At 46.1% G+C, this 20,762-nt stretch overlaps 1 protein-coding gene across 1 annotated transcript in view; it reads left to right on the plus strand.

Moving 5' to 3' along the window:
* The first annotated feature begins 5,554 nt into the window (after positions 1-5,554).
* Positions 5,555-20,762, plus strand: part of LOC146201109 (uncharacterized) — a 140,043-nt gene continuing 124,835 nt past the window's right edge. The window contains exons 1-3 of the mRNA XM_084592492.1: positions 5,555-5,597; positions 11,923-11,946; positions 11,988-12,143. Coding sequence (XP_084448618.1) covers positions 5,555-5,597; positions 11,923-11,946; positions 11,988-12,143 — 223 coding nt within the window. The remainder of the gene's footprint in view (positions 5,598-11,922; positions 11,947-11,987; positions 12,144-20,762) is intronic.

Raw genomic sequence — 20,762 nt, forward strand, 5'->3', positions numbered from 1 at the left:
CGCTGTCTCAAGCGAGAGAAAAAAAAGAAAAAGACCATGGCCCTCCACACACAGACACATGCTACTTAGAAAGAAAGATTCGGCGTTTAATGTGTTTTTTATTCGTTAAGGTAATATAGTTTACGTGCATGTGACCAGCACCCGGTACGTACTGGCATCAGGGGTTTCTCCAGGAGTTGCAGCCAAGGGGGCATACATGTAAATTTTGACCGTGATTATGTGTGAGGGGGGGGGGGGGGGGGCGGACTTGCAGGAAAGTCACAGGTCCGTGTGCCATTGCGCTTACAAATACGCTACCTGGAAAGTCGCATTGGTTCCCTGCCGCCACACGAAAGAAATGGTTTCACCTCTCTCCATTATGTGTGCTATCTGCTAATTAAAACGATCTGAGATTTATCTGCTTGCTAACCAACACCGGCCCCTTTCACGATAGGTATACCTGTCAGTACGCTGTGCTGTTTAGTGCCATTTTGGTTGTTCTGTAGAGCAAATTTCTTACTTTCAGCCAATGCAATTAGTCGTCGCGTGTATACAGTTGATATATAGACTGGAACAATAATTATTTATTTATTTATTTGAAATACTGCCGACTATGCATGGTCATAGCAGGAGGGGCACATTAAAACATTTTTCAACACAAGAAATGACAAGCATAGGCATAGATAAATATTGAAGTCATACAATCAATCAGAATTGAAGATCTACAAGGGATCGCCACACAAAACAAAGCAAAACCAAAACTCATGAAATAAGGAGATGACGCTCCAATTCTATTGCAAAATTACTGGGTAGAAAAATATGAGAAGGTAAAGCATTTCATTCGGATACAGTTCGGGGGAAGTAACTATTTTTAAAGGTGTTAGTACGGGCGAAAGTTGGTGCCAGTGAGTCTTCCTGCGTGTGTCTGGTTCTCCTCGTACAATAAGCTTTGACGCATTTAGGCGACTTCATTTTTATTTTTCTTTGTAGGCAGTGATTAGGCAAGATGAAGCGACTAACCTTCCTTCGGGATTCTTGGTTGTGTATGTTATTTTACAGATGGCTACACATTGGGATTAATATTGTATAATATTGTATCCTCTTTTTGTTGCGGTTTGCTCTTGTTTAGATATACCTGTGCCCCCCCCCCCCCTCCCCCTGCTTGGGCCCACGGGTCCGCAGTATACAATAAATGAATAAAATAGAATATACAAATAAAGGTAACAAATCAACTGTTTCTTACGTCAGAAGATGTACGCAGAATTATCGAGAAGCGCTACTGTGCTGAGCAGTGCTTGAAGTGGCTTGCTCCTCTCGTTACATTCACTTGTGAATCCCACATTAGGTCAGACTAATAATTTGAGGGTTAATTAGAACATAAATCTCGGCAAGGTTAGAATTGGCCAAATCAGGATGAGCAAATTTAATCATTAGGTCCGGTCATAAGCTGAATAAAACAGTAAATCAGAAATATTTTCATGCAGATATGCGTCCATATATCCGCCCGCGCTGGTTGTGCACTTTGCCACGCAAGTACAGATACATCTAGTACAGAAGACAAAGGATATTCAGTATTACTAGGGATCGTTTTGTATTTTTGTCATTTAAGCTGCTGTATCTGTTTGTATACACACAGTTTCGGAGACCACAGTAGCGCCCACGTGCAGAACTTCTGCATTTGCCTAGTCCGCTAGGAATCAGTAGGGCACGCGGTAGACTTTGAATGGCGTGCTATTAACTGAGATCACTCGTAAGTGAATACACAAGGCATTTAGTAAACAAGGAGCAGGAAATGAGGACATCTGATGTCAAAGCCACGGGAGCGCAGCAGTCGCGCAATGCGGCTGTCTGCGGGCAAAGTGAAAACAGCGACGGATATTAAAGTTTTAGTTAACCCCGCCACAGCTTTCGATGGCTGACGTACGAGACCAGCAAATAGCTGCTCTTTTGCTCCGCTCATCCGCAAGTTAAGCAAGTTCTCCTCGATCGTCTTTGGATCGGCAGGACGGAAGAAGGGCTTCAATGTCTCAATGTAAGCTACATGACTTCAAATTCGGGAGTTTAATTATTTATACTGAAGGAGGGAGTGAGCTCTTTCTTGTCTTACTGCACTTGTAATTTGTAAATGCCTTCAAAATCTCCGTCTTGAATGTTTCCTAATCTTTCAGAGAAGCTTGGATGTTTTATAACCGGATTCACATAGATCTATGAAATGCGAAATGCGCTTTCAGCAAATTTACAGCGTCGTTCCACGTGTTTAACCTTATAACGTGATCGAACGAGTCAAGCCGCTCTTCCGCATCTTCACAAGGCTGTCCGTGGAAGGTGGAAGGGGGGGAGGGGGGGAGGGCTCTCGGGGCTGCTCGAAACCCCCAGGCGGTGTCTTACTGGCTGGCCCCGTCTTCAAGGCCATGGCCACGTCGACTGGGTGCAGCACCTCCATACCACACGTACTTTAAAAGTGGTTTTTCGGTAAACAAGAAACACTCGAGCACTACATATACACCCATTGCCAGGAACAGTGTACAGCAGACCTAAAACATCTTATATGGCAATGCGCATCGTTTTCACGAGGAAGAAACAAAATTATGCCAATTCTACACGACGACGTGCCCAGCCTAGCAGATCAGATTCTATCAAGCACTGCATACAACATTCCATTGCCGCCTATGGCAGTGAGAGCGGTCTGCTTCGAGTAGCGTAAGAGAGATCGACTTACTGAGTGCAAATTGGCAGCATGGAAAGCAAAGAGAAACAGCTTGAAGAACCGTGAAGACGGAGCTACACTCCCATTCTTCCTAACTCCCTAATTACCCAAACAGCGGCCGAGAGCCATCCCTTCATTCAAATAAAGTCTTCTTCCATCTGATGTCACGTGGTGGTGACAATGAGGCAACAAATGAACAGGTGTAGCATCGAAAAGAGATCTTTATTAGGCTGACTTGCGCCCACAACGAAGTGAGCACCGGCGGCGACGATGGCAGCTAAAATGCCCGCTGGTCGTTGCACTAAGAATTCCAGTGGCGTTGGTCAGCGCTCAATCAAAATCAATGAATAAACATGTACAGTCGTGAGCAAAAGTGGTATACAGCACTCAGCCGGTAACGGAGCTCGGCAAAGCTTATTGACGGGCTTTAGAGAAAGCTGCATCTAAGTGCCATCTAGCGACAGCGACAGAAACAGCGACAGTGGCACATGCATGTGGATAAATTGGGGCGTCACCACCATTGTCTCGAACCCAAATAGCTATTGCTAAATTGCCTTGCAATACAAATTTCCCGAGCTCCGGTACCGGCTGTGTTGCATACCACTTTTGCTCACGACTGTACATAAAGACGCCAAATGTTTTACTAAAGAACAAGTATGGAAGCAGTCTCGAGCGGCTGCAGTTGTTCGAGATTTTTCTCGATGCATCTTCCGCGGCACAGGAAATGATAAAGTGGCGCCCGGGGGCATGAACATGCACAAATAAACATAACAAAATAACTGCACTGCCTAGACCGTTCTATGGATTACAAGCAAAGTGATAAGGCCAAGTGCCTGCGGCTATTCGCAGCAACAAATAAAGATTGTTCGCGGCAATATACAGTTTTACATTAATTTTATTTTGTTACAGGAGGTTATTTCAAAATGGCTACCTGTATGTATTGTGATTTCTTTTCACAATCTAGCTTGCGCGTTGACGAGCCCCTGCTTGTAGAAATCATTCAACATCCTTCAACTACCTTTCACATGAATAGAATCATTACCTATCGTATCTATCACTGTCTAGAAAGCCAGCCGATGGTGGTCTCATCCGTAAGCACCGACCAAACCGACCAAAACGGCAATCAGAATTCTGACCTTGGCCGGTCGGCGACGTCAAGCCCCACTCCGGCAGCCGCTACTTCGACCCCCTCCACCACTACATGTGAGTGCTCGTCCTTCACGTAGCCTTATTCATGCGTCTTTCACTACTCATCAGTGCATATCACCTCCACTGACAGTTTGGAAAGAGTATCGTGTTGACATCATAGGAACTAAATCGAAAGAGAATTATTCATTGTGAAAGGCTATTTTCTTCCTCCCTATGAAGCGCTCAATTGAGGGCCACCATTTTCTCCTTCCTTCGTGCTGGCCGCTTGATCAGTCCTAACTGTACTTGCGGATTGGTGGTGGTTAAAACGCTTTTACGCTTTTAAAAATGGGCTATAGACGCTCTATAGTGTTTTTATAGAGTCCACTGCCAAACTTCAGTCTATGGCTTTTTTTCCTCTCATATTTAAGTGATCTATAGACTACCTATAAACAGTCTTAAATTTGTCTACAGGTAGACCATAAACAAAAACGTATAAGAACAGTGTACTGACAGAAATCTATAGATAGTCTACAGACCTTATTGACAGTATATAGCCTATAATGAGTCTACGGGCTATCTGAAACGTTTTTGTGAGTGCAGGAATAAGATGGAAGATGGGAGGCAGGTTGAAGGACTTCGGCACTTCCAAGTGCAAGGATAGACGTCGGCATACGTCGTGAACACGCCGACGCTTACGCTATTGGGCACCCCGCGAAGCATTGCACATCTCTTTCTCTCCCCGCCCGTTTCTCCCCGCTTGCACAACGCTTATGCTGGGGCCGCACTGGTTCCAGTGTCATCTTATAAACAGTCGTAAACTGGAGCGAAGATAATAAGTTTCAAATGAAAAATATTGTCCGATTACAGGCTGTTTTCGTACCAGTCGCGCTCTATGGTACACGGCACATCTATACTCGTGCACGTAAGCTCAGGTGAATGCAGAGGAGCACAGTGATGCGTATTTGTCGGTTAGAAAACGTTAAAAACTCCCCAGAAATACGCTCTTGAGATATATCTCTGTTATGTACATACGCGGTAAAAAAAAATTGCAGAAAATTTACTGTTACCACAACAAAAATTCTGTGCAGTTTTTCTAGCGAACTGGTTGTGAAATGGAAATTTCTGTGCTAACACCATACATCGGTGCAATTGCAACAGGTCTCTGGAGAAAAAACTACAGAACTAAAGAAAAGTCCGGCATTAAGACAGAATTGCCCAGTATTCTGCCTTATTTTTTGACACGTTTCTGAAGTTTCTTTATCAACTACGCAGAAACAGGAGATGAACTTTGCTGTTCCAGCAGAGAAGTAAAAATTTCTGTCATAATCAATTTTGGCGCTATAGTGCTAGTTGGACGTCACCGTCGCATTCAGTGATCGTTTCCAAGCTTTAGTCTGGTGAAGTCGTGTATGGCGTAGAAGATGCACGATATGCGCCCTTTGCAAGCATGGCAGCTAGGTGACTCCCTTTCAATGTAAGCGCGCTTTTGAAGAAACATCTCGGATGGCAAACTCGAGTCGGGCCCACAAAGTCAATTTCGGAGTGGTATTCTGCAACTCGGGACTTCTGGGAAACGGCTGCTTATCGAGAAGCAGACGGTGGCTCAGAGTAAGGCATTAGTCACACCGCGTACCCGCACATCTTACGGAATCGACTGTGTTTCCGCTATTAAGTTGTACCTGAACACTACCTGTCGCTTTTAAATTACGTGTAAACACATGCCCCAGTATATACACCATGAAGATCTGCCAGGTTGGCTACTCTGCAGTTGAGCTCATATGTGAGTAACTGTAACCTTCCCGCTCGGGGGGCGCTTTGGAGTGTGATTACAGAAGCGGTGCGGTGGCCTTGTGGTAGAGCATCCGCCTCGCATTCGGAAGGCACTGGGTTCGATCTCTGGTGCCGCCGGATACCCACCGGTTTTCAATGGTACTAGCTTTCCCCTTGCCTGGTGCTCGGCTCTTCTGGAGAGAAGAGAAATGCACGGTCTAACAATGCCTATGGGCCGGTCCGTCTCTCCTGCTGCTCCTCGTGCGTCATTTGCCTGTACGGTCCCACTAAGGGCCTTAAAATGCCGCCGGATTTCTGTTCTTCCATGTCAAAATTGTGACTCAAATACACATGTACTTCCAACTAAATGCCGTTACATAGACACGCTTAACACATTTGCAAATTATGCGCCGGACTGTACCTGCTAAACCGCCAAGCAAAACCGTCATGGAATCTATGGACCTTAAGATCCGTCCAAGGAACTGAAGAGAAAACGTGAGAGTTGGGTACTGTGCGAACTGCTGCAACACCAGAGGAACGGGCTGCAAGGCTGGAGGTTGACGTGCCGTAATCGAAAGCTTGTTAAACGCGCTCTTCAACCCGAACGTCGTACCGCATCAACTCGGCTATTGGCTTAAACATGCGCCTTCAAACTTGTCATTTATTTGTCCAGCCACGAGTTCTGTTGCGAAATTCGTTGACTAAACGACATTCGTGTAATTCTAGCTCGTTCCCAAGCAGTCCATGCTTACTGGGTCGGCAGCGTGTTTGGCTCACAACGCAAGAACCTTGAGTTCGAATTCCATATATAATTCAATACGTTTCTTCTAGCCAAATCAAGTTATAAAATTAAATTTTTGGAGACATGCAGCGGTCTTTACTTTCATTTCACGTTAGTACAGGCATGGCGTTTTGGGATTTGGCGCCGGTTTCCCATCGGTCCCCTTTCGTCACAGTCCCGTTTGACCAGTCTTTTCTCACCACTGCCACTGGACAACAACGCTGACGCCGCTGATAGAATTCACTGTCGATGAGCCACTCTTCCGCCTTGAAAACTTCCAATAATCAGATCAGCTCCGCGCATAGTTCCTTTGCCGTGTCCGCTGCGCATCTTGAAAAACGAAACAATTCTTCGTGGTATTGTTATCATCGACGTGACTTACACTTATCGAATATATCGCAAAAAGTTGTTTTGTCGTTTTGGCCATGAAAATAAAAGGCGTAGGAAATGATGTTGCCGAGAACGGTTAGCCTCAGCTTGACCTTAAATCGATTATGTGTGAGTTTTAACCATTTTTTTTATTACCGGCGAATGTCCATGGATGCTTTTTAGTCAACACCGTAGCACCCACGACCTACACGTAATCCACTGGTAATAGTGACCGAGGATATCTGCACCATAAGGCATGTGTAGACCTCTGGCATGACACCAGATCATCTTTACTTAAACTAAGCCGTTCACCATCTGGAAGGACAGCAATCTGTAGCATTGGAAGCCACTTCGGCTCATTTGACGATGCAAAGACGCCTTATGGTTGTCGTATGCCTCTGGAAAGTTTTTAATTCGGTGCGTCGACTTTTGCTTTATAACACTAGCGCTTGGGGGATAACTATGCATAAATGAACTATATTCTTTGCAGATCGGCCTTATAACAATCAGTACGTGAGGAAAAGTAAGTATCTTTTTAAAATCGCCTTTGAAATTTACAACCTCTACATTTGTGTCGCAAAGAAATAGGTCTCTATACATGTATGCACGTTTGATGGTTGTGGAGCAACTTAAGCGGACACCTACTACAACTCAGCTGCGTTGCAGTCTTAGGAGGGTAGACGTGTAGGTCAGCTGGTGAAACAGAAGGAAAATAAAAATCGCAACATGCACAGGACGGAGGGAGGAGACAACACAGGGTGGTACTGGCAACTGAAAAGTTTATTGAAAAAACATGGGCTTTTATAGACAGATGACACATGTGACCGTACGATCAGGTAAACTAGAATGAAACATGAAAACCAAACAAGACACTCTGCAAAACTACAAAAGACCACAATCAGCACGTGAAAGTTGATAAAAGGGGGATATCAAACAGGATCTGTAAAAATGAAATCATTGCAAAGGAATGTGAACAACCGACAACATGCAGCACATGAAGGAAAATACATAAAAATCCCTGCACGAGGTTGGCATGAAAAGAAACCAAAACAAAAGGTTCCAAAACTTAAACGGCCGACAACCGCGGGAGAAAGTGGATGCATGTAAACCACAGTACAAAAAAACAAATGCAAGTAGGAGAAAAGAAACAAGCGCCCAAAAGGTCACATGACAAGGAAACCTGGTTATTTTTGGACGAGAAAACAGAAGGTGAACTAACAGAATCATCTGGATGTGAACGCAGGATGGCAACCGCCTCTACAATCTCTCTTTCAAGTTGTCCCTTTCTACTTCCTATATCGGTCTGGCTGATTTGTGAGCAACAGCCCCGACAACTGCGGCAGTGAATCGGCCAATTCAAACTCCCCGCCTCCCACAAGGAGCGCGCGTGCTCTCGTAAACGATCATTTACGCACCTACCGGTATGTCCAATATAAGCACGCCCACAGCTGAGGGGAATCTTGTAAATGACCGCTTTCGCGCATGCAACACGCATGTTTTCATCTAGGTGTTTCTTGCCACACGTGCCTGATCTCGAAACACTCTTTCCCACCAAATTGCACAATCTGGAAAGTTTGCAAAGTCCAGCATAAACAATATCAATGCCAGATTTGCCTGAAATCTTTTTAAGATTATGTGCATTCATGTGACTTGCGAGGATATTTAGGTATTGAAATGATTTTTTATTATTTTCCAACTTTCATCCGATGACGTTCTAGCAGAAGGCGCTGATGAGGTTTTAGGCGACTTTTTTAGCTGCTCAAGGTTTCTTAAAGTCGCTGTGGAACTTCCACAAAGTGGTTCAATTCAGTTCCTAGATTTAAATCTGCTTTTTAACCACAGTGATCATGTGCGCTGGGCCTTCTTGCCTTTCTATTCCTCTCATTCTAAGATAGTAAAGCGGGGCCTAGCATCTTCCTGTTTTAAATCCGCGGTTTTAAAATCATGCATCCACATTTTGCATTCTAGTTTTCATCTACAAGTGAAGCGACTAGAAAAGGCAGGTTACCCGAGTTTGCTATTAAGCGCGGTTGCCGAATCGGTGGCCAAGAATCTACGCAAGAAGGAAAAAGAACCTGTTTCCCTACAACCGACCAGCCAGAAGAAACTTGAAGTCAATCCTTGGATTCATAAGGTTTCACATAAACTTAAAAAGATTTCAGGCAACTATGGCATTTAAATTGTTTTTTCTGCACCTTGCAAACTTTCCAGGTAGTGCAATTTGGTGGGAAAGAGGGCTTCGAGATCAAGCACGTGTGGCAAGAAACACCTAGAAGAAAAAACAAGCATATTGCATGCGCAAAATGGGTTATTTACAAAATTACCCTCAGTTGTGGGCATATTAATATTGGATAAACCGGTAGGTGCCTTAACGACCATTTATGAGAGAACGCGCGTTGCTTGTGGGAGGCGGGGGGCTTGAATTGGCCGATTCACTGCCGCAGTTCTCAGGGCTGTTACCCACAGCTCAGCCAGACTGAGATTATAAGAAGAAGAAAGGGAAAACTTGAAAGAGATTGTAGATGTGGTTGCCATATTCAGATGATCCTTTTGTGTGGTTGTTTCACTTCTCCTACTTGCATTTGCTTTTTTTTTTTTTGTACTGTGGTTTACATGCATCCACTTTCTTCCGCGGTTGTCGGCTGTTTAAGTTTTGGAACCTTTTGTTTTGGTTTCTTGTCATGCTCACCTCGTGCTGGGAGTTTTGTCTTTTCCTTTATTTGCTGTCGTCGGTTGTTTAGATTCCCTTGTAATGATTTCGTTTTTACAGATCCTGTTTGTTGTCACCCCTTTTATCAACTTTCATGTCTTTTAAGTTTCGCCGATGGTCTTGGTTGATTTTCATGTTTAATTCTACTTTATCTGCTTGTTGGGACACATGGGCCATCCGTCTTTAAAAGCCCTTGTATTATTAATAAACGTTTGAGTTGCTAGTACCGCCCTGGGCTGTCTCCTCCCTCCGTCCTGTGCCTGCTGCGGTTTTATTTTCCATATCTGCATATATTGTTTCTCGTCAAAATTGGTTACCTGACTTTCCTTTCTGGTCACGTTAAACGGTTGAAAAAGTCATGTGTGCCTCGAGAAACTGAAATTAAGACATTTCTCTGCTGTCTAACCAAACCCGTGAAGTCTATGCCGAAACGAACTCTGTGCTTGCCGTTTTGATGTGAACAGTGTAGCCCGTAACCTGTGGGATTGACACCTTTGAATTCGGCGTCGACTCATGCAGCGTAATTTCAAAGTAGGGTGATTATGGCGAGACCTGTATTTATATTTGCGTGCGCTTGTTTCTATCGTGTTCGCGCGTCGTCAATATAGCGAGCAAGTTAACGTACGCGGTACTGTTAACTTTGTTTATTAACCAGACAATAGGGTGCGACCAGCGTCGGCCGAGGCGAAAGCCGAACTGGCTGGCCGGCCGAAGAACGGGGGGAACGCACGTCCACAGATGAGTTTTGCTTCCCCGAACAGGAGGGTGATGGATCCCGCCGTGGGGGGGCGTCCCGCTGGGCGCGGACAGAGGGGCGAGTTCTCCCGGTGACGCGCGGAGAGGGGTGCCAGCGTCTGTCCATTAACGCGCACTGCTGTATTCACTGGACGGACGAAAACACAGCACCTCAAACACAACAGTTTCATAGCATATGAAGCCTCCGCAGCATGTGATAGTGGTCGCTTCATTTACACCACGGTACCCTTATCGACGCAGACCAACTTCAAATTGCTCTCACTGCTCCTTTCAGTGCTATACATTTGTTATGTACCGCACGTACCACACGAAGATGTTTTACTAGTGTCCTCATTATAGAGTATACGTATGTTGATTGGAATGTATCCGCATAATCAGTAAATATATCTGAAGGGTTATTCACATTTACTGAATGCCCTGTCATGAAGCGACAGCCAGGTGCAGACGAGAAAGTGCCGCTTTCACATGGAATAAACCAGGAACGACAAGCCCTAGGGTTGTTCAGACAGACTGCCCAGGCGACAACGACAAATTATAGCGAGATCTTTGATCCGGCACTGTGGCTGCCAGTGCTCTAGTGCAGACTGGCCCCGAAACACCAGACATGCGTGGTGCCGTGCATCTCGCGCCGTCAAGGCAATCTGAGCATGCGCAGCGACACGCACGGTGGGGGATCAATGTAAAGGAAGGCGCTGACCAACGTCACCGTTGATTTTCGCCACATCAATGATGGTCTCGGTGATATTTTTATTCAGTGACAGTCGTAGCAGTTTCGTAGTTTCTTCTGTCGCGGTAATCAGATGACTTGAGCAGACAGGCAGAGTATCGAATATGTTGCCGCAAAAACATATCGAGGGTAGAATATTCGTCCATAGCAAAAACAAAATCGAGAGTGTGCGGTTTGAAAGCTCTTATTGTAGTAGTCCAGTACAACTAATATATTTAAGATATGCGAACAAACATTAGAATTAACGCCAAAGCCTCAAAGTGCCGGTGACTCTTCATAAGACGGCAGTATTAGATTAGGGTCCCTCCTCATCTCTCAAATCTACTTAGGGGACTCTTAACTGGTGTAGAAGAAATGATTTTGGTAAAATTTTAGTTTTATTTTGTGATCTAGCGTTTTCCGCAGCACACCCTTCTTCTGATCAGGCTTCTAAACACTGGCCCTAGCAGCGTAAGGTGTGTTACTGCGTACTAACAGCCAACGCAGTTACAGCAGTTCAGTAAATTGGCACATGAATAGCATATATACTAGCAAAACGTGCCCACAGTGCGCCTTATGTCACAGTGACGTTATGTGTACGTTTGAATATATTCTACTAACCGAGTCCACCATCTCTACAATCACTCAGCACAAAAGCGATCAGATTCGTGGCAGAGCCTTCTTTTTTTTTTCTGCAGACACTGCAGTCCACAAAAGCGATTTCCATAGGGTGTAAATTTAATAGAGCACTAAATATTCGTAGTCAACAGAACAAAGCACAAAGCAATTACTGCCAGGGCAGATCAACAAACTTCGTTAACCAGCGCAGCGTATACTGTGAAAGAAAAAAAAAAGCAAGATGGACATATTTCTTCTCTTTTGTTTTTCTTGTCCTGAGCATTTCCTCTTGAAACCGTTGCATTCGCAGCGTTCAGAATATCAGATGAGACATTCCAAGTTATCGCGCCTGCTTTATTGGCGCTTAAGCGTCACAAGATGCAATTTATCCGCAGCCTTCCAGAACCCGCTGCGAACGGGTGAGTGAGTGTAGCACCTCTCTTCGCCATTCATGGTGCAGGCATCTCGGGACTCCTGTGCCACACAGAGCTCGCAAATTACCTCACACTGGCGGTGCCTGCAGCGTGCGACTTCTTCATCGCCGACGCTAGCATCTCCACCCCGAGAAGCCACCCACGCTACTCTCCCTACATGGCTGCCGTCCAGCTCGCAGACGGTACGAAAAGCAGTTTCCATCCAGCAATCTGTTCGCTAGGTGTCATCGTGAATTTGACTATCTAATAGAATCTACATGAATTTTTATATTCTTTTTTTCGTGTGATGCCAGAAAGATTTCTGGTCAGATAAATAGGGCAACTAATGGACGCCGTTAAAGCTATGAGGATTCCTAAGCTTCGCCTAAAGAGTAGACGCGCTTTTAACCCCGCCTTTTCATTCCGCGATGTTTTGTATATGTTTAAATTAGGTATTGGTGAAAGGAGGGTGCAGAGTCGGCCACATTTGTCGCTAGACACTTGCATTGAACGGTATGCGATCCGAGTTGCGTATGTAGTTGGTTCAAACATCCTTCAAGCATCAGTAGTAGATGTTAAATCGAACGTGAAATAGTACGACATCATTCACAATTACATCGCACAAAGAAGTGTTGCGTTACAATTCTGATACGGATTCACGGGCGTATGTTTAGTGCGTACCTCTACTAACCGCTATCACGGGTTTCCCTGATGTCTTTCCGGGGCCAAATTCGCTCTATCCGTGTGAGCGTGAAGCAGAAGGTGGCGACGCGCGCTTCAGGCGGCGTAGCCGATTAGGAGGCGGAGCAGCCTCTCGTGAAGCTTGAAGCCTCCAATGGAGGAGGGCGCTGCAGCCATGACCATACTAAATTCGCCGTCACCCGCTCTTCCGAATGCAGTCGCGCGAGCGCTGCAGCACCGAATTTCAGAGGTTTTTGAGCTCTGTGCGATTTCCCCTGCATGAGAGAGCAGACGTGCAGAAATTTTTCAACCTTAGCTTACTATCGGGAAACCAACCCATTTCGAGCTGTTGCACTGGCAAGCTGTAAAATTACACCACAGCCACCCAGCGACACATTGCTGGCGAGGTATGCTAATTTTTCAGTCTGTGAAGTGAAGAACCTAAATGTAACATATGTCGCAGTCCGTTGCAGATTAAAAATGTCTTTTTGCGTCTTGCACAGTAAATGGGATGTGAGCGGGCGTGCCCGCGCGCTCGTATACCGGGACCGGATTCCTCAGCAGTAACCGCTACTGCAGGCTGTACTATACGCATAGATACACGGTAAAGGTACTGAAGTAAATAACAGAGATCCAAATTTTGGCATATGGCAAAAATTTATCAGTAACAAAATTTATCACAATAATGTACATAAATGAAAACCAGCACTGTATGCCGGCTTGTATAAAATGATATTAATTATGAAACACCATTGGCACATTAACACACTTAAAAGCTACGCACTCATACTAAGTTTTCGATTCGCGCCATTCAAGTGAAAAAAAAACGCGAATGATGAAATACGCTTTTTTTACGCAAAGTAATACTTGATACGGAATCTGTCACACTAGCAGGAGTAACTTTAACTCACGGAACATTAGGCCGGAAAATGTTTCCTTGGGTGCTTGTGAAAATAATTACATGACATCATTTTTTCAGCGACCGCTTTCGTGTAATTAGTGAGGAGTATTCTTAGGAATTTCTCAGCAATCAAGCAGACATGATTGTTGTCCGCCTTCTGGGCGTCTGAGAAGAGCTGACCATTCAAGCTGCGGCTCTATTGTTGTCTGAAGCACCTCAGGAATATTTGTCCGCGGCAACTGCTCCACAGCTTTTTCAACGAAATTCACAAATCCGTACAAAAGAACCAAGAGCTCCGGCTTAGGATAACAAAGTCCACTTCAGCCTTTGGCTCTCTGGACGTTTGAAAACTGGATCATGCCAATTACATGGTCATGACAAGCCGAGTGCAGGCACTCAACGACAGCGATTGGCTTTGCTATGTGCCCTCTTAGATCTCGTACGGACAGAAAAAATAAAAATTGTCCGTGGCTTAGCTCAACTAGTCCAGGATATACGTAGCGAAAGCCTGTGTCCCTGGCTCTGGGCTGCCTACTCCTCTTCAATCCACTCTAATCCCATCAATTCCAGTGTAATCCAATCGAATCCAGTCTAATCAAATCTTGTCCAATCACGTACAGTTCATTCCAGTCAAATACAATCCAACCAATCCTGTGCAATTCAATCCTGTGCAGACGCTCCGCCAGTGACGAATTAATATAGGTTAAAAAAGCTTTAGAAATAATAAAAAGGGGGAATTCAGCTGGAGAGGGTCAGGTAACTACAGATTTGTTGAAATACGTGCTAGGAAAACTGACCACCCTGTATACGCAATGCCTGGCGTCATAGACGGTATCGGAACCATGGAAGAACGCAAACAAAGGACTTGAAAAACTACAGACCAATCAGCTTACTATCTGTTACATATATGTTACTAAGGCAATCGCTAATAGGATCAGGAAAACATTAGACATTAATCAAGCAAAAGATCAAGCAGAGTTTCGGAAAGGGATCTACTATCGATCATATCCATACAATAGTGGACTAATGTTCGGAATTAACCAGCCCTAATACATAGCATTCGTTGATTACGAAAAGACATTTGACTCAGCAGAAACATCGGCGGTAATACAGGCATTACGAAATCAGGGCGTAGACAAGCCGTACGTGAAAATACTTTAAGGCATATATTAGTGGCTGAATAACAACGATAGTTCTGCATAAAGATAAGTAGCAAAATTCCTATAAAGAAGGTGTTAGGCAAGGCGACACGATCTCCCCAGTACTATTCACAGCTTGCTTATAAGAAGTATTCAGAGACTTCGAATGGGCGCAATTAGGAAGAAAGTTAGAACGAGAATACGTCAATAATCTGCTGATGGCATTGTCATTGTCTTGCTAGTAACTCAGGGGAAGTGATGTTAAGTTCGTGTTCGGCAGGTTGATGAAGTAAGATTACAAGTCAGGCAGTCTTGAAGTTGAGCGAAAAGGGATGATATATTTACAGTTTATGTACATAAATGGCAACTGAATTTACACTGGTGACCTCACACAGTGCTGCCACCGCCCTAGCAAAAGGGTACATCACAAGCACAAAACATCTCACACAGGGAACTGCTTAGCTCAGCTTGTGCTGGACTGGACAGAACTGCTCAACCGGGTCTGATGGCCGCTTTTTCATGGCAACCACAAACAAAGACATGAGGGCGGTCGCTTCACATGATCCGCCTCAAAATTACGCAGCCAATCGGACCCGTTGATTATTACGACCCACCCCTATCGGATGGCCATAATCTCAGACCCTGTCCTCAATTCTTTAAAAATAAAAATGCAGTGTGCATGCTGCATACTATCTCCACTCGAGGGTTAACAACCCCTCCCCATCGGCGCTCGTCCTCCTTTCTCTATCCCACGGTCTACGTCGAAAAACAGGAATGTCGCTGCTGCATTTCCGGAGAAGCGCCGAGGAGGTGTTCAATGCCTCGGCGACAAAAGCCCATGCAGCTGAGAGGCAAGCCGGCACCTGGCGCCCAGACCAAGGGGCATTGTTGGGTGAATCTTCCTTGGAGTCCCTCAATGGGAATGGGCGCTCTTCCGAGTCGCGTACGAAGAAAGGTGTCGCGAAACGATGGCACCGGCCCTTAATCGCCCACCCAGACAGGAGCTTGAATCGGTCAACAAAGGAGACAGGTGTCGTCAGCAGCTAGTCCGACGGGTTATTAGCGGAGACGCATGGGAAGAAACATCTTCGCGAGTTCTCACAGGGTCAGCTTTCCCTAAACCAAAAAAAGGCTGCCGTTTATCGCGGTCTTAACAGCGAAAAATGATTGATGATCAAGACAGGAAAATCAGAAAGGTAGGCTTGATAATTGTGCCACCGACGGCTTGGTGGTGCAATCTTACCACTACGCAGATAGTTGTCGATTTGTTTGCGGTCGTTCACCTGGGCGTAGTCGTGGAGCGTCGACTGCAAATCCGCGGAGACCGATCCGTCGGTACGGGCTGTGGAAGAAAAATGGCCGGTTGTTCGCAGTCATCCAGGCGTCCCAATTTTTGGGGCTTGGAGGTTGTTAGTCGGCTTGGCGGGCGGGGGCCAAGGAATGGTTTTCAGGAACAGGACGGTACAGTCGAGGATTTGGAAGGTCAGGCAGGGGTGCAGGACGACGTAATGCAGAAGCATAGCTCATCGCTGCTGCTTCTTGCACTGGAGTCATCGCTTGAGGAGCATGCAGTGCCTGCTGGAATTCTTGACGGACAACGTCCGCGAGCGTCGCCACCTGGAGTGTTTTTTGCGATGATGGCAGCAATCGGAGGAGCTCCTCTGGGACAATCTTCCGGGTGAGGTCCCGAAGTTTCTCTCCGCTTGCTGATGCGCTGGGGTAGTGGCTTGAGTAGTCCGGATGAAGTGGTCCCTCGTAGTGGCGCATCCAGGTGTTCAACGTCTTCTCGATGGTAGAAGCTTCGATTTCAAATTCCGCCATGGTTTTTGGCGGATTTCGGAGAAGACCTGCAAAAAGCAACTTTTTAGAGCTTCGCATTAAAAATTTGACTCTCTCACCTGCGGTCATGTTAGAGCCGGCGCGGCGAAAGATGCGCTTCATCTACTCAATATACGCCAAGACAGGCTTGTTAGGGAGTTGAAGTCTTGATTTAAGGAGCACCTGGGCTCTTTTCTTTCGGACGACGCTTGAAAAGGCAGTCAAAAACTCTATTGAAAAGCTCCCAATCCTAGCTGCCTCATGATTTTCGAACCATATTCGGGCAGATACTTCAAGAGAAATGTAGACTTGCTTGACCTTCGTTTTGTCGTTACAGGCGTTGAAAGTTGCCATGCGTTCGAACAGGTCGAGCCAGTCTTCCGCATTCTCGCCGTGTCGTCCATAGAAGCAGGGCGGCTCATGGGGTTAGACGATAACAACCGGTGCTGTAGGCTGGGCCATTATCAGCGCTGATGCCTTCCGAGATCGAGCAGGTTCCGGCAGGAGACCATGTTCGGGTTGCAGCCCATGAAGTCGGCGGCTGGTTCGCTGGCTGTTGGCTGATCCTCCAGGATTACAGGAACAGGGCTGATGTCTTGGCTTGAAGGGGTAAACTGGGACTCGAAGAGCGCACCTCCACCAGATGTCACGTAGTGGTGAAAAGGCCGTACACTCCAAAAGAAGACACAGGCGTGAGAGTACTGAAATTAACTTTTGTACGGCTGACTTGCGCCCGCAAAAGAAATAAGCAACACGGCGGCGGCGATAGCAGCAAACGTGCTCGTCGATTGTCGAAATAAGAATGCCTGTCGGACACATCAACGCTCAATTTAAATCGGCTCAGAACCATCTATATAACGTAGCAAACTGTCAATAGCACAACCTGTAACACTGTAGAAACATACACGAGTGGCCGGAATCTTCGAGACAGATCTCGGCGCATCTTGCGCGACAAATGAACTAATAAAGGTGCGTTTCTCGACATCAAGCATTAACAAACAAAGAATACATAATTGATACGCGTGCCAGAATCAGAGTGATAAGGGCGCATGCTGCCGGCTGCTAAAAAACAACCAATACAGTTTTGAAGGTTTCGCTGCAATATCCAGAAGGCTAAGGTAATGTTCAACAGTGTCGGTAAGGAACATCTAGTCAGGTTAGGTAGCGAAGCTCTGGAAGTAGTTGGCGAATATGTCTGCTTAGGACAAATAGTAGGCTCAGATCCGGACCATGAAAAGGAAATAACAAGGAGAATAAGATTGGGATAGAGCGCATTAGGCAAGTACTCGTAGATTATGACTAGCCGCTTACCGGTTTCGCTCAAGAGGAAAGTATAGAGCAGTTGCACCTTACCTGTACTTACATATGGGGCTGGAACGCGGAGGTTAACTAATAGGGTTCTACTTAAGCTGCGGACAACGCAGAGGGCTATCGAACGAAAAATGGTTGGTGTATACCGTTAAGAGATAGGAAGCGCGCAGAAAAGGTCAGAGAAATAATTTAGGTTGCTGACATTCTAGTGGGAATCGAGGAGAAATGGGCATGGGCAGGACATGTAGTGTGAAGAGTGGATAACCACCATCATCATCATCACCAGCCTGACTATACTCACTGCAGGGCGAAGGCGTCTCCTATATTCCTCCAAGTAACTCGGTCCTGTGCTAGCTGCATCCACTTGACCCCTAAGAACTATTTCATCTCATCCGCCCACCTAACTTTCTGCCGCCCCTGCTATGCTTTCCTTCCCTTGGAATCCAGTTCCCTTGGATAACCGATGGTCACTTGTAGGGTAACAAACTGGATTCCAATGGAAGTAAAGCGTAGCAAGGGGCGGCAGAAAGTTTGGCGGGTGGGGGAGGTTAACAAGTTCGCAGGGCTCTAGTGAATGGAGAACCAGGTTAACAGGTGGAATGTGTGAGAGGCCTTCGCCCTGCAGTGGGCATAGCCCGACTGATTATGATGACGATGGTTTTGGCTCGACTAGGCTAGCAATCCTTCTCTTCTGCTTTAAAAAGAGGTTCGTGACAGTGTTTGAGAAGATAACATTACCCAACGTTGGCATTTTGTGTTCGTTTCTTTACGCGTTCCTTATCTGGAGCAATTTCGTTTATTTTATTTGCGCGCATTATATTTCGGTGAACTTGCTGTCTTCATTTATTCGCTGAGGGGCAGATAAACGTTAGTGGACAGAAAAGCCCCTCCGCCGTTCCTGTCGTGCTTCGGGTGGCTGGAAACTCGGCAACTCCCCACAACCCGTGTGAAATGCGTCCCAGAGCCCGGGGCCAATTCGGACGGCTGGTAAGTGTGTCGCTCATGCTCGTCAACCTCCAACTTTCTTTCGTCGCCTCAGTCACCTCTCAGTCTTCAAGGACAGCAGACGTGTGCGCGCTGGGCTCCCTTGACCTCGGCTTCGCGAATCTCGCCGCATCGTGAAGCAGTTTTCGCCCACATCCACGCCTTAACGCCTTCAAGCGCACGTTCTTGCTCTTCGAGTGGCTTGTTGGGCGAGTTGGTTGTACATTTTAAAACAGCACTAAAACACGGACACAACGAAAGAGGAAAACACACATTGCGCTGAACTCACAACTGAAGTTTTATTCATGAAGCATATCGTTTTATATACAGCGGCTGGTGGAGGTGGTGACAAGGATGCGGGTATGCGATACTGGACACGACGTTTTATTTATTTATTTATGGCGCTGAGTTTGCCACACGGCATAAAAGGTGGTGGTATAGCGTCACAGGAATGTATGGAGTGCAGCCATGTGCAAGAAGTCACACAAACTGCGTGCATAAATGTTGTTTGTTGTCCATAAGTGGAAATGAGAGTCATTACTTGGTGAAAGTCCAGCTTTTTGTAGAATGGTGTTGCGCATATGCGAAGTTCCTGGGCATGTCCATATTAGATGCCGTACAGTGGTGTCGCAAGCCGGTTCTTCGCAGTGTGGGCATTTGTCGGGAACTGGAATAGTAGTACTTTGCCACTGGTGTCGAACGGCGGGCGTAAGAGCCACTCCGACCCTCAGCCGTCTCAGAGATACCTCCTCCATCCTTGTTAGATTGGGGGGAAGGGGGTACGTACACGGGAGAATTAGAGCACGTGTACGCTGCCTGAGGGATGCTGATGATGTCAAATGGGTCAGGAGTGGATCCGGTGGCAAGGAATCATGAATAGGTTGTGACACATCATTTGCATGAGGAAGCACGTCTGCTGTTATGGTATTCAAATTTTTGTTGTCTTGAACCCAGTGAATGGTTATAGTCACTGGGTAACGGTGACAAGCAGCATGTATAGTCTGTGCGACCCTAAGAGTGCCATGGACTTTCTTTAAATGTTTTAAGGCTTCTTTAGAGTGAGTCATTATTTGTACTTTTTTAAACGTAGGGCCGGCAGGTAACGCTTCTATGGCGTTTAAGATAGCTTGCAGTTCGAATGCAAGAGTTGATTTGGTGTCGGTAAGGTAACTTCGATTGGTGTTCAGGTGAGGGTGGGTTGGGCTTATAAAAGCAACTGAACCACCTGTTGGGGTTACGGCTGCATCTGTGTAAATTATACAGTCATCATGTGTTGCGCAAGACGTTATTGGGAATGATGATGAGAGCTGCGACTTCTTGGTGAGTAGTGGCTTATTAGAAGTAAGGTGGTAGTAGTCCCATGGAGGTGGTTGGTTCTCTAATTCAAGACGAAGGGAAGCTTTTCTTGCTCTGTTTGTCTGTCTTTGGGCAGTTAATTCTGCCAGCGAGTTAAGGTGGGCGTACTCCTGGAGCAGACGGATAGGAGTTGATCGAGGCAGTCCCGTAATGACTCGCATGGCCTCGTGGTTGAGTGCCTCGAGTGTAGACCATTGCCGTTTTGTCAGTTTCTGAAACTGTGCCTGGTATAGAAGCCGCGGTTGAAAGACAGCACGAACAAGTCGGCGAGCGGTATCTGATCGGGCACCACCAGAACGATTTGCTATTCTTCGAATTAGTCCCAGTGTGTTCATGGCACTTTTGCGTACATCGGATAGCCAAACTGCGCCTTTTCCTGAAGAATGTACATGGAGACCCAAAACCTTGGTATGTTCCACTTCAAGGAGGGGTGTATTGTCAATTGTCAACGCGAATGGATTAGCTTTGAAACTTCTGCGGCCGGCCTTATTGCCCACATGGACATAGCATGTTTTAGTGAGGTTGAGGGATAGGCCTGTGTTGTTGAGAAAGTTTTGAAGGATGTTTATGGCATTTTGCAGGGAGTCTTGCTGCACCTGCACTGAGCGGTTTGTAGACCACATAGTAATGTC

This window comes from Amblyomma maculatum, chromosome 2 (assembly GCF_055883805.1).
Source record: "Amblyomma maculatum isolate TAMU_Amacu chromosome 2, ASM5588380v1, whole genome shotgun sequence".
Classification (NCBI taxonomy): Eukaryota; Metazoa; Arthropoda; class Arachnida; order Ixodida; family Ixodidae; genus Amblyomma; species Amblyomma maculatum.